Source organism: Haemorhous mexicanus, chromosome 3 (genome assembly GCF_027477595.1).
Source record: "Haemorhous mexicanus isolate bHaeMex1 chromosome 3, bHaeMex1.pri, whole genome shotgun sequence".
NCBI classification, from domain to species: domain Eukaryota; kingdom Metazoa; phylum Chordata; class Aves; order Passeriformes; family Fringillidae; genus Haemorhous; species Haemorhous mexicanus.
In genome coordinates, this window is record NC_082343.1 from 94,733,691 (window position 1) to 94,746,194 (window position 12,504).

Sequence of the window (12,504 nt, forward strand, 5' to 3'; positions counted from 1 at the left end):
TTTAATTTAAAGAAAACATTTATTTGAAGTTCTTTTAAGTCACAGATGACAACTTTCTCCCTTTTCACATTTCAAGTCTTCAGGAGAGACCATACACACTGTCCCATGGACAGTGAGATTTCCTTTTGATTCCTTTTGAACGAACTGGTGTCTAGGCAGATGAAGAGACATTTTAAGCAAACTGATTTAAAAATATTTTTTTAAAAAAACCCAACACAACAAAACTTTGTTTATCAAATTCTTAGCACAGATAAAAGGTGTTTAACACTCATAAACTTCTCAAAACAAAAATCAAAACAAAATCTCAAAACAAAATCCCAGCAATTCACAATCAAATAGAACATACTGCCTTCAAGACATTTCCCAGAAATTTAAAATGCTCCAAATATATACACATTTATAACTTAAGTGCTTATTAGCTACAACCTTTTACTCATGCAAAAGTTGTGAGAGGAGAAGGTGTTTCTTAGAGCGGCTTTTCTGAATATGCAGTAAAACTCTTCACTCGTGCAAAGAACAAAGGGGTGTACATTTTGTCAATGTCGAAAGTAGTAACAGCTGTCTCACCAGTCGATCTGCAAAGAGCATTGTAAAAGTTAAATGAGACACAAGTTGCTGTTTGAGTCCCTCATGCAATCATCTTCCATAGTACAGTGTGTGCATCAAACTACAGTTGGAATAAAGTGTCTTTTGTAATGCCTTGTTCTGAAAGCATTTGACTTTTAGCTGAATCACACTATACAGAATCCACTTTTACATTCATACCTAAGAAACCACTTTCCTTTTCCACTCTTATTATGAGCTCCAAGACCTGAGCAGTACAGAAACTTCATACTGAGATGAATATCTGCAATATAAATTAGGTATGACAACACTAGCTTTTACAAAAGCAATTTTTCTGTTTATGGAAGTTACCTATACTCCCAATCCCCAAGAAGTTTATTTCCTGCATTTTATATTCTCACAGCTCAATAGCTGAGCTACATTCGTATAAAAACACTGAATATTAAGAACACTGAAAGACAAGGACTAAATCCACCCTAACTGCCAACATCCAGCATCTGGAAAGCCAACTTGACAGTAATTTGAAGTGTCAGGTGCAAGAACAGTGGCCATGGCTCCTGCCTGGCAAGTGATCAGAACAGCTGGTCACATGCCCATATTCTGCATTGCTGAATTATATAGTTAGTAACATTGCTGAATTATATAGTTAGTAACACTAAGAGTTCTCACATGAAAAGTACAGACATCTTTAGTCTGCACATCCCCAGTGGAAAAGATATATATCTTAATGAATACCCACTTTCCATACGCCCTCACTAACACCACATTAAGTCACTCAACCCTGATTCAGTTCTGAAATCAAACACTATGCATAAATCTTTAAAAAAGTTAAAAAACTATAATTAGACTACTTAGGAAACTTCCTATTATCATTAAAACAGGTTTAAAAAATATTGGGATTTCTTTACATAAAAGTTCATTCTGTATTTCAAGTCAGGACCAGTTACCATTTTCATTACATTCTGTTAAAGCCACCTAAGTCTCAGACTCTTCACATTTTCTGTACTTAGTACTGGACAAATTAACATCACCTTTAATTCTACAGTTTAGTATCTTTCTTGGCTCTTGTTCTCCCTTTACTCACCTGCAAGTGATGTGACAAGAATGATGTATCCACACAAGTTTGTTGAACCTCTGGCGCCCACTGGAGCACAACTGTAGTCCTACATGGAAACTGTGATCCGTTTCTTGAGCAGGAACTCGGCGGAAATACCTGTATTTGTGGTAATCAACTGGTTTCTGTACAGAGAAATAAGAAGTTTCATGACCTACAAAGAACACACTGTGCAACTATTTATCCTAAGTAACTGTGAGACCAGATTGGTAAAGCTCTATATTTAAAAACAAGTACTACTGTTCCTTCAAAATACATAAATGTGTATGCTAACAATGGAAGAAGTTTTCACAGAAAGCAAAAGAAGCATGGAGGACACCACGAACTGTGCACAGTCACTGTAACACTTCTTACTCTTCACAAGTTTCTCTTGACTAGCACTTTGGTCATCAGAAGAATTTGTAAGTAAGTTGATCAAATCATTCAGAGTTCAAGTAACAAATACTGCTTATCTAGTTTTATTAAATGCTGTGGAAAGTAACTGCACACAGTCAAATCTGTTCTCAGAAAATGACCTGTTTGTCCTTCTTTCCTGTTAACGATGTTGACACCAAATAGCACCATAAATAAAAACTAGGGGTGAGAACAACTGTTTCAATTTGAACCAGGTATTTATTTGCCTTAATAAATTATTACAGATTTGGGGACAAATGTAAGTGACATCACCATGCTTATTTATTTATATTTTATTTTTAAACAGTTTAAAAATTAATTTGACTTTTAAATCTTTTGGTGTAAGGCAAATCTTTGGGTCCCTTTAAACACTTAGTCTGAGTAAAATCTTGTAAATCTATTTCTTCTCTATTCTGTTTTTCTACCTACCTCTTCCTTTTTCTTCATTATTACAGCAAATACTTTGGTTTGATTGTCTGTTTCCTGGGAAAGGCGATAATGGCCAAGCAAGATTGCATCCGTTCTGGAAGGTTAAAAGGAGGATAATGTCAAGGACATGAAAATATTCTGTGTCTCAAAAGTGTGCTGTTCTTTTAATACAAGCATCAGCAATGAAACAAAGACTGACTACACAGCATTATGATACAAACTATTTCTTACTTGCAGGCAATAAAGCCTAATCATTTATATTAAATGGTGAAAACGTTTCAGAAACTTGCTTCTAATTTTCCCAAACAGGACAGTAAATGTAAGCTGGTTGGTTCTACCTAGCCTACTGCTAAATATTTATAGATTTCTGGTGAACAGCTCAAACCTGTTTTGAAGTTCCAAACAATTTTCTATGTATTTATGTCCAAATATCAGAAAGTACTAATTGCAACATATCTCACTGAAATCTTCACTTTCCTTCAAGTTAAGGAAGTGTGAGAAGGCAGGCAGTAACAAAATAGTATCTTTAAAAGGACTGTTCTGTTTACTTGCCTTAAACATTTCAAATCATGTAACCCATAAAGAAAATCTAATTACAATATCAGGACCCTAAAATTAAAGATATCTTTGAATAAAGATCAAAATTTTTTGTAGTTCTTAGGAGACAATTATAAACATCTATAACACAATATAAATAACACTGTTTTGCTAAGACAGGATATAGAATCTGAGACAAAAGTAAATAGAAATTGCTAGGTAAAAGCAAAATGAAAACTGTAGAGCCAGATACTTTATTTCAATAACCTTGTGTTTTTAGTCCGTAAGCGAGGAACTATAGATTGAGGATCTTCAGGAGTTGTCAGCATCATAACTTGACCATCTGGAAAGAATCTCAAATACCTGCAAAAACATAATTACACAATGCAAACCTAGAAAATATATCCTTTTCCTGTTTTTTTTCCCTGTTTGCTGGCTTTTAAAATCACAGGATGTTACCCGGAAGGATTTAGAACTTAATAGGTAATAGCATTTGAAAACACATATCTTCACACATAACAGAAAAAAAGATCAGAAATCAGAAGAGAGTTATGAATATTGAAAGAGGAAGTTATGAAGAGTTATGAAGTTTTGTCACCTCTACCAAAGCAAGGTGGCTACTCTGCGATCAAAACTGACCTCAAGTTTCTCCATTCCTATCCACTGATACCAATGCAACAAAATCTAAATTACAGTATCAGTACAAAAGTAGTAATGTCATACGGACTTTTTCAGGTTCTGGAACCTGATTTTTACAGTACTCAAGTTCTGTGCTAATGTTTGAGAGCACAGCAACAGCCATCAGGTTCAATGCTTTCTATGAACAGTTTCCAGCCTCAGAAGAGACAGCAGAATGAAACAATAAATGCTGGGAGCAGCAAGATGAACAACAGCAAAAAATCAGGCTGAGGAAACAAATGGCAAGGCATTTACAGCAAGATGAGAAAGCTCAGTCTCTTGATTTTTACAACTGATTACACATATGCTAAATGACTGATCTTGCATAATCACATGTATTCTCTTTGCTGAATTGTATCATGTGTTGTATCAGACATGGAGAGCAAATGTCATTTAGGGAAAGAAATCTGTAGGTAAGTATTAATTGTTATAAGCCTTCAAGCTTTCGCCACATGACACGGTTTAAGTAAGGATGAAACGTGTTTCTAAGCTACTTTCTAATTATCATAGAATTATATTATTAGATCTATTATTAGATTGTATTTCAAAAACCTATTCTCAAAAATACATATTGCTTTACACACACACTGCAGCAGTCCCATTCACTTTTACAGAATGATTATTGTCTGTGGTGGCCGGGGCGGATTTAAAGAACTTAAGAGAGAGAAACATTTCACTCACTCATTGTACTACAGCTCTACCTGTAATATTCCACTTGGTGCCATGCTCTATAGAAACCATCAAGAGACTGTTCTCCTTGACGTATGTATTTTGTCTTGCTGACATATACACCTACAGAAAAGGAAAAAATATGAACAAAAACTAAGAATGTAAAATATTTACCATGAAAAAGCCAATTATCTAAAACTTCTGATTATGGTTTTGTTACTTAAATACATGGAAGTTTTTATTTTCATCCCTTGCACCTTTCCCTTCTCTTTGCAGATATTCTACAAATTGCAATGCACAAACAAATTCAGATTAGGTCTACCAACATCACAAACATCAAACCCACCAGACTGTTTTTGTCACACAGTTACAATTATTTCCAAAAGTACAGCTTACCATCAAATCGAACGCGAGGCCTTTCCAAAAACATGTCCCTCCAAGACGCATATGGAACAAGTTTATTGCAGCTCCTGCCCCATATTTTCAAACAGACTTGATGCCAGATTTCAGGATCTCTAGTGAAAACAAGAAAAAAACAAACCCCATAACTTCCCTACAAACCCTGTTTAGCTTTTATATATCAAAGTAACGCTCTCTTACTTAGCTTGGATGCAATTAAAAGAAACTTTCTTGGACAAAAATAGCTCATAATTTAAAACCCTTGACAAATTTACTTAATCCTGGATTGTTTGAAAGCCTTTTCCTCTTCCCAGTGAAACTGAAGAACAGAGTGTCATTTTCATCCAAGTACAGAACCACAACACTGCAGCTCCCTTGCACATCTCTGTGTGGCTACTTGAGCATGACAACATTATTCTGGAGACCTTAAACGCTAATTTACAAACAAGGCAGAACAAGTAATACTTTCTGCTAGATTTTTATTGCAGTAAAGTCATCTATCTCACATTTCATTTAGTAGTGTATTCAGAAGCTGATTAGCACTGTGAGGAGCTCATCGTGAAAATGTCCATGGGAAGGAAAAGCAGGACATACTAGTGCAAAAAAAGAAGTTTCACTCTAGATAAATTAGTTACAATACCTGGCACAAATGTAAAATCCTCGACAAACAAGAGATAATTGCTCCAATGATCTCAGATCCAAGTCACTTGAAACCACCCATCGGAAAATGTACATTAGTACTTCCATAGGCAACGCTAGAAAGAGACAAGAAATCCTTGTTAGATGCAACCTGTAAATCAACAGGTTATTCATAATCCCAGGTTTGGCTTTTGACTTTCCATTAAAAAATCCTACATTTCACATTGTAGCCCAATGCCAGAGAACAAAAAAAAAAAAAAAAAAAAAAAAAAAAAAAAAATTTAAAAGGTCACTATAGATAAGATGTGATGTCCATAAAGGATCCTTTCAATCCTTTTTGGCTTACTAACTTCTGAAGCTGATGTGATTTTTTAAAAGTTTTCCTTCTGCCATAAAGAAAGTCAGAAAAAAGATACTAGAACACAGGACTGGCTGGAAAGTAGAATATTAATCTAGAAAGACCAACACTGCTGCTCCAAGGACACATCTCCTGAGATCATTTTAGAGTAACGTCTGCAACATCTTGTCTTTACTGGTAAAAAAAGGAAATACATTTTCCCAAGTGTACAATGCACCAGTTATTAAAATAAAATAATGCTTAAAACCCTGTTTTCTTTATGTTCTGATTTGCTTCACTTACTTTATTTTCTTTTCTTGACCACAACAAAGGATATAAGGCCAAGATTTCAAAGTGCAACTGATAATTTAGGATGCAGAACTAAGCCATCTGTTTTTAAGAGAGATCATAGCTCATATACACTCTCTACAATTTAGATCTCATAAGAAAGTCTCAAGATAACTGTCCTAGAACTGAAGCACTGAAAGTCATTAACCTTCAAAAGACTTTCTAGCTTTGTTATACAGTCTTTCTGACTCTGAAAACACACTTGTTGAAAAATCTTACACACAGTCAGATAAAATCAAGAAATATAAAGATGCATAGTCTATAAAACAATTGTCTCTTACTCACACTTAAATATTGTAGTAATAACTGTATTTGCAAACCAAACCAAAAGAACTGGAAGGAAAACTGGAATATACTTACTTCAGCAAGTCCATTCCTAGAAGTTGCTACTTTTAAGTATGCCTCTGATCCTGAAAATTCTGCTCAGAAATACTACATGGAAAAAGCTTGTGTGATAAAGACAAGATCTGGTATGAGAAGAAGATCTGTTTACCTAGCTGATAATTTTTTCTCCTTTGTATCTAACTACAGAAGTAAATAAAGAGACAATGTATGCACTTCTTCAAAGATGGCTTTTGAATGAAGGAGACAAATGTTTTAATAAAGTGGAACGTCAATATAAATTCTTCCTCTCAACTCTTACAGCGTATCTTAACTCTTACCTGAGATGTGTGTCTGGCTGACATAAACTTCAGGCTGACAAAGTTTGACTGAAGATTCCTGAAGAGTTAACTGCTGCTGGAAATCCGTCAGGAGATCTGCCATTTTGTCATCCTCTTTGCTATCCTCAACGCTAGAAAAGGGGCAATGCCAACACTGTTGGTATGTTTTGTATTGGACAAAACATACCAACAGATGTCCTCATCTTGGCATCAATCCACTGCCATACTCCTATTCAAAAGAGTTGTTTCCTGTACATTTTTAAAGCAATCACATTTCATCATACAATAAAACAACTACTGAAATATGATCAACATCATTAAGACACTGTTGGAATGCCTCTTACAGTAACAACTGGGGCTTTTTCATTAAATTCCCACCCCAGTTTTTATTTAATTTACTGAAGAATTTCTTGACCTCATGAAAAGAAAAATCTCATCTTTTACTTTGTCTAAGATATGGCATATGCGGGAAATAAAGTGTTGTTAAATTAAGTTGTATTTTGTAATTCCACTCATGATGTAAGATACTGGAAACAATATAGGATTATTTTTCATGCTCATGTTACTCATTAAAGAGTGATCCTTGGTGGGTGTATTCAACAGTAATGAAGGAAAACTATTTTTGTACCTATTCTGTAAATAGGCAGAAATAATCAATTTCAGGAGCCAGAAGAAGATAGCAGAATGGAAACAACAAGCTTGCTACTCATCAGTAAGTCTGAAGGATTACTAAGTAATAAAAGAACATTACCACATTAATAAAAGAAATCTAAATTTAAATTGTATATCATGATATGATTTTTTGATAGCTGCCTACTTGCTTGCCCCAAATAACCAGAAACGCCACAGAACTCCTTGAGCACATCACAAACCACCTTTTCTTCCCTGATTTGGTATACAGGCTAATTAAGAAATCTTATAGTACTTTTTAATACTGTTCAATTCTACTCTAAACAAGGTACTAGAATGAGTTGAGAATATAAGCAAGCAACTGGTAGACCTACCAATGGGTTTTGAAGTATCATACAGAAGACAATTATGTTTGGGCCTATCCTAACTAAGACTACAGTAAGAAGTTGCACTGAACATACCTTCCTTTATTTTGATGAGTATGATGGTCAGTCCCAATACCTACAGGCCACACTGTAAACTGTTTTTTCAAATCTAATTGTGTAATTTGTTTTTTCTCATCAAGATTGTATGAAACACCTACAACAGTAATTCAGAAAGCACAAACTGAAACCTCTTCCAAGAAATACATCTCTATAAATACTGCTTTTAAACAGTAGAGTAACAGCTGAGACTACTCATTGTTTTTCCCTCACTGCCACAAAGTGCTTGGAACAGTACAGCAACATTTAAAAAAACAAATAAAAATCCACGCAATTGTAGAATTACTTAGGTTGGAAAAAACCTCTGAGATCATCAGGCCCAACCATTCACACGGCACTAAACCAAGTCCCTAACTGCCACATGTCACATCTTTTAAATACCTCCAGGCATGATGACTCAACCTCTTCTCTGTGCACCCTGCTCAAGCACTTGACAACCCTCTCTGTGAAGACTTTTTCCCAATATTCACTCCAAAGCACACCCCGAGGCCATTTCTTCTTGTCCTGTCGCTTTTTATTTGGGAGAAGAGACCAACCCCTACCTGAATACAAACTCCTTTCAGTTAGTTGTAGAGAACTTAAGATGTCCCCTGAGCCTCCTTCTCCCCAGGCTAAACACCCCCAGCTCCCTCAGCTGCTCCTCACAGCACTTGGGCTCCAGACCCTTCACCAGCTCCACTGCCCTTCCCTAGACTGGCTTCAGCCCCTCAGTGTCTTTCTCACAGCGAGGGGCCCAGAACCGGAGCTGTGGCCTCAGCAGTGCTGAGTGCAGGGGGACAATCCCTGCCTGCTCCTGATGGCCACACTATTGCTGGTACAGGCCAGGATGCCACTGGCCTTCATGGGCACCTGGGCACACACTGGCTCATGCTCAGCCAACTATCAACCAGGACCCCACAATCCTTTTCCAACAGGCAGCTTTCCAGCCACACTGCCCCCAGCCTGGAGCTCTGTATGGGGTTGTTGTGATTCAAGCACAGGATCCAGTACTTGGCCTTGCTGAAATTCACACAATTGGCATTGACTCATTGATCCAGCATGTCCAGATCTCTCTGCAGAGCCTTCTCACCCTCCAGAAGGGCCACTCCTGCCCAACTTCAGGTCAGAGAGTCTTAATGGAGTGGAGAAAATGATGCTGAAGTAAGAAAATAATCCTATAAAAACCAAGGTTTTTACATGATTATAGTGCATGATCCAGCAGTTTTCCTAGTGCACAAATGCACAGCAAAGATGTCATGCCAGCAACACATTCAGATATAAACCTAATGGATGGAAATAAAGCACTTAGACCATCCTGCACTCTTTTATATTAAGTCAACAGCTGCATTGGAGCTGTACTGTCCTGGGGCAACAAGACTGAGCTAGTAATACCACAGTGACACGGTTGTGCTTTCCTTTTTCATAAAAATCTGGATTTTTTGATGCAGCTATCAGGAGCACCAAGAGCTGCTATGAGTAAGCAAGAATTTGGGAAGCTGTTCCATAAGCTTGTCTGTGTTAGGCTGCAGGGGCTGGAACAGAAGTTTTGGCCCTCCTTAGACATGAGTCTTGGGCTCAAGTTACGGCAGCCCTAAGTCACTGCACATCTTCTGCACTGAGGTTAGGTATTCTGATGTGTATCCTGATGAAAGACTAGATCACTCAGACTGCAGTCTCTGAGCTTCTAAATGTATTGCTCTACTGAAAATGCTCTCGTTTGGCAGTGTTGGCGCAAGAAGAGATTATTCCTTTGCTTAATTAAGATGCTTATTTTATTAGTATGAAGCTTTAACTAATTCTTTTTTTTGCCATCTACAACTTTGTATATCATCCTAGATCTGAAAAACAAAAATCAAAATAGTGACTGATGCTTTTTTAAAATTAAGTAACAGCATAACTATTTGTAATCCTTCCCCCTGAAATTAGCTAGCTCCAAACAAGCCTGTTACTGTCTTTGGAAAATATAGTCTACTCCAGTGAGAGTAGGTAAGTTTTGCAGATACTAAGAGACAACTGCATATTACAGCCGAATATTGATATCCTTCAGGAAAAAAAAATAGTCATATTTCAGTACTCCTATGCACTTAATTTGTAAAATTTCATACTCACCACCTCTTTCCAACTCCATCACCGTCTGCAGACCGTGTATAGGTGATCTTAAACTCTATATCAGGTACAAGCTGCATGGCTAGACGATAAAACTTGATGGCTGAAAATAAAGGTTTGATGTTCAAACATATCCGATGTCCATACTAGCTTATCAAAGCAAAGACTGTTTTCAGAGATAGTTTCACCTAAAAACACTAAAAACATGGAAAGTGCCCTTGCCTAGGAAAGCTTGTTTAGTTTAAACTGCAGGTTTCAATTCAATGCAGAAGAGAGGAACATTAAAGACCTGTTTTCGAAACTAAAAAACTCATGTATTTTTTCAGAACAAACAGTTAGCTCAGATGTGTTTCAGCTTTTACAGATTTACCTTAATTACCACAAATTCAGCTATGGAGTAGAAAATTTTACACTAGAACATTACAAACTCCTGATGTTGTTTGGTGCCTGGCACTGGCAAAGATTTCCCAGAGAAAGAGGTTCAGGAACATCACTGTGGCAACAAACTGTTATTTAAGCTGCAGTATGTTTTCCTCCTGAGTCAGCTCTGTGAATGCTTCTTAATTTAAATTAATTCAATGTATGCACATTCTATCTATTAATACCAGCAGTAAAATCATGTATGCATGTATATGTTTCTTTGTATTCCACCATAGTGATACCAAGATCAGAGGACAATTCTTCTTCAGCTTGGACTCTTAAAACCAAAACTCAAATAAAACATCAGTGAGTGTGGAGCTCAGAACCTGACTGATGAGTCTGAGAAACTTGAGTTTGGGACTAGTAAATGTTCCTATTTCCTTGAGTTCATGTCAGGGCCAGTGACTGACAAATAGTATCCTCTGGCTGTTGAGGATTGAAAATACCAGGAACCAGCTAAATAGAGATCAGTCTCAACTTTAGCATTTAATCTTACAGACAAGGCCTCTACTATACTTAAGCAAGAACAAGCTGCAGCACATAACTGTCTCACAAACATCAGGTATCAGCAGATTTCAGAAGCAGGCTTGGATTCTGGTGACCTGGGCCAGGTCAGCAAATAAAAGCCTGGTCTGAAAACAGATGTCCCAGCATATGCTCAGTAATATATCTGTGTCTGGCATAGGACTGTGCCTCTAAGGTCTCATACAGATCTATGTGTAGAAATAGTTCAGTTTAGTTTCTCTAAGTTCCAAATCAAATTCAATTGAGGAAGATGAATTCACATTTATGCAATCCAGATGTCTGAAATGCTTTTGTGAATGAACTGTTTGATATTAGTATTTCTTTCCTGCTATGTTTAACATACAAGGAGAGCACTGAAGCAGATGAAGCCACAGCTTTCATTTTATACACACAATGTTTAAATAGACTGCTTTCCTCACCTTTTTTTTTAATTTATTCAGAAATAACCTTCACAATCTACTGCATTATTTCCTAAATATGTACCAGGTTTTTACTGACATATTTTTTATATTTTTTACTGTGCACTTAATCCTTTACCAAACATTCATCATATCTTAGCCTAAAATAATTTTGCTCTGTAAAAACAGGTAACTAATTAGAAACTGAGATAACTGATTCTATTAACTACAAGGGACTCATATTTCTCTCAGTTAATATGAGATATGAAACAACAACCAGAAATCCCTTGAAAATGAAGGAAAAATTCCCATGGTGAAGTGAAAATTTTGTATTCAGCAGGTGGCTGAGTTCAGGAGCTTCTAGAATTCTCCCAGATTTCTGTATTTTATCTTATTTTGCACCTGCACTATAAACACAGTGGCCAAGCCCTCTGGTGGATGAGCAGGATGGCACATACATTCTGCTTTGCATTCTTTCACACATGAAAGAAAGAGAAAATTAGTATCTCCACTACTGACCTACAGGACTTGGAAGTTAGAATAGCCTTCTTACTCTCTAGATTCTGAAAACTAAATATAAGGAAAAAAACTTTGAATTTCCATTTTTACTACTGCTGATAGCAAGAGTGCAGGTAAGCAGGCAAAGCACCTTAAATATTTTATGACACACCTCAAAGACTACCAGATTTGAATGTTCATTGCAGGAATTCTTGAAAAAGCTATTTAGCATGCTGCGTTAATCAAAAAAACAAACAAAAACCCCCAAACCCAAAGAGCCCTCTCCAAAAAAAGAAAAAAAAAGCACCAAAAATCTCCCACAACCAAACAAAAAAGCACTAAAGCAGTAGATTTGTTTACAGTAGAATGATGAGAACTGTGAGCACAGGAAATAGTTTATTGCCTTGATTAATTATTATGCTAATTTCAAGTTGCAGAAGTCACATAAAGAGGCATTCTAAGATACTGTTATATTGCCTGAAAGTCAGAAATTCCTTCCTTGATGTCATTTTAACTTTACCTCAACCTTAGAACTGATATGATGGTTCCTTCTATAGCATGTCTGTTTGCTTCTCTGAATGACACAGCTCTCAAACCACCGTTAGCCCATAGTTTATGTTCACTGGCACCATGAATATTTGCCCATAAATCACAGGTGTTAAATTTCTCTACAATAAGGGTGTCCATTGTAGACTTT

The 12,504-nt window shown here is 36.5% G+C and overlaps 1 protein-coding gene across 1 annotated transcript in view; it reads right to left on the bottom strand.

Annotated features, from left to right (window-relative positions):
* The window catches only part of FBXO9 (F-box protein 9), an 18,171-nt gene continuing 5,667 nt past the window's right edge, over nt 1–12,504 (bottom strand). Inside the window, exons 5-13 of the mRNA XM_059842755.1 lie at nt 9,970–10,069; nt 6,770–6,900; nt 5,424–5,538; nt 4,781–4,899; nt 4,417–4,507; nt 3,305–3,400; nt 2,501–2,594; nt 1,649–1,803; nt 1–575 (exon numbers count right to left, since the gene is read on the bottom strand). Of these exons, the coding sequence (XP_059698738.1) occupies nt 467–575; nt 1,649–1,803; nt 2,501–2,594; nt 3,305–3,400; nt 4,417–4,507; nt 4,781–4,899; nt 5,424–5,538; nt 6,770–6,900; nt 9,970–10,069 (1,010 nt within the window). The 3' untranslated portion in view covers nt 1–466. The remainder of the gene's footprint in view (nt 576–1,648; nt 1,804–2,500; nt 2,595–3,304; nt 3,401–4,416; nt 4,508–4,780; nt 4,900–5,423; nt 5,539–6,769; nt 6,901–9,969; nt 10,070–12,504) is intronic.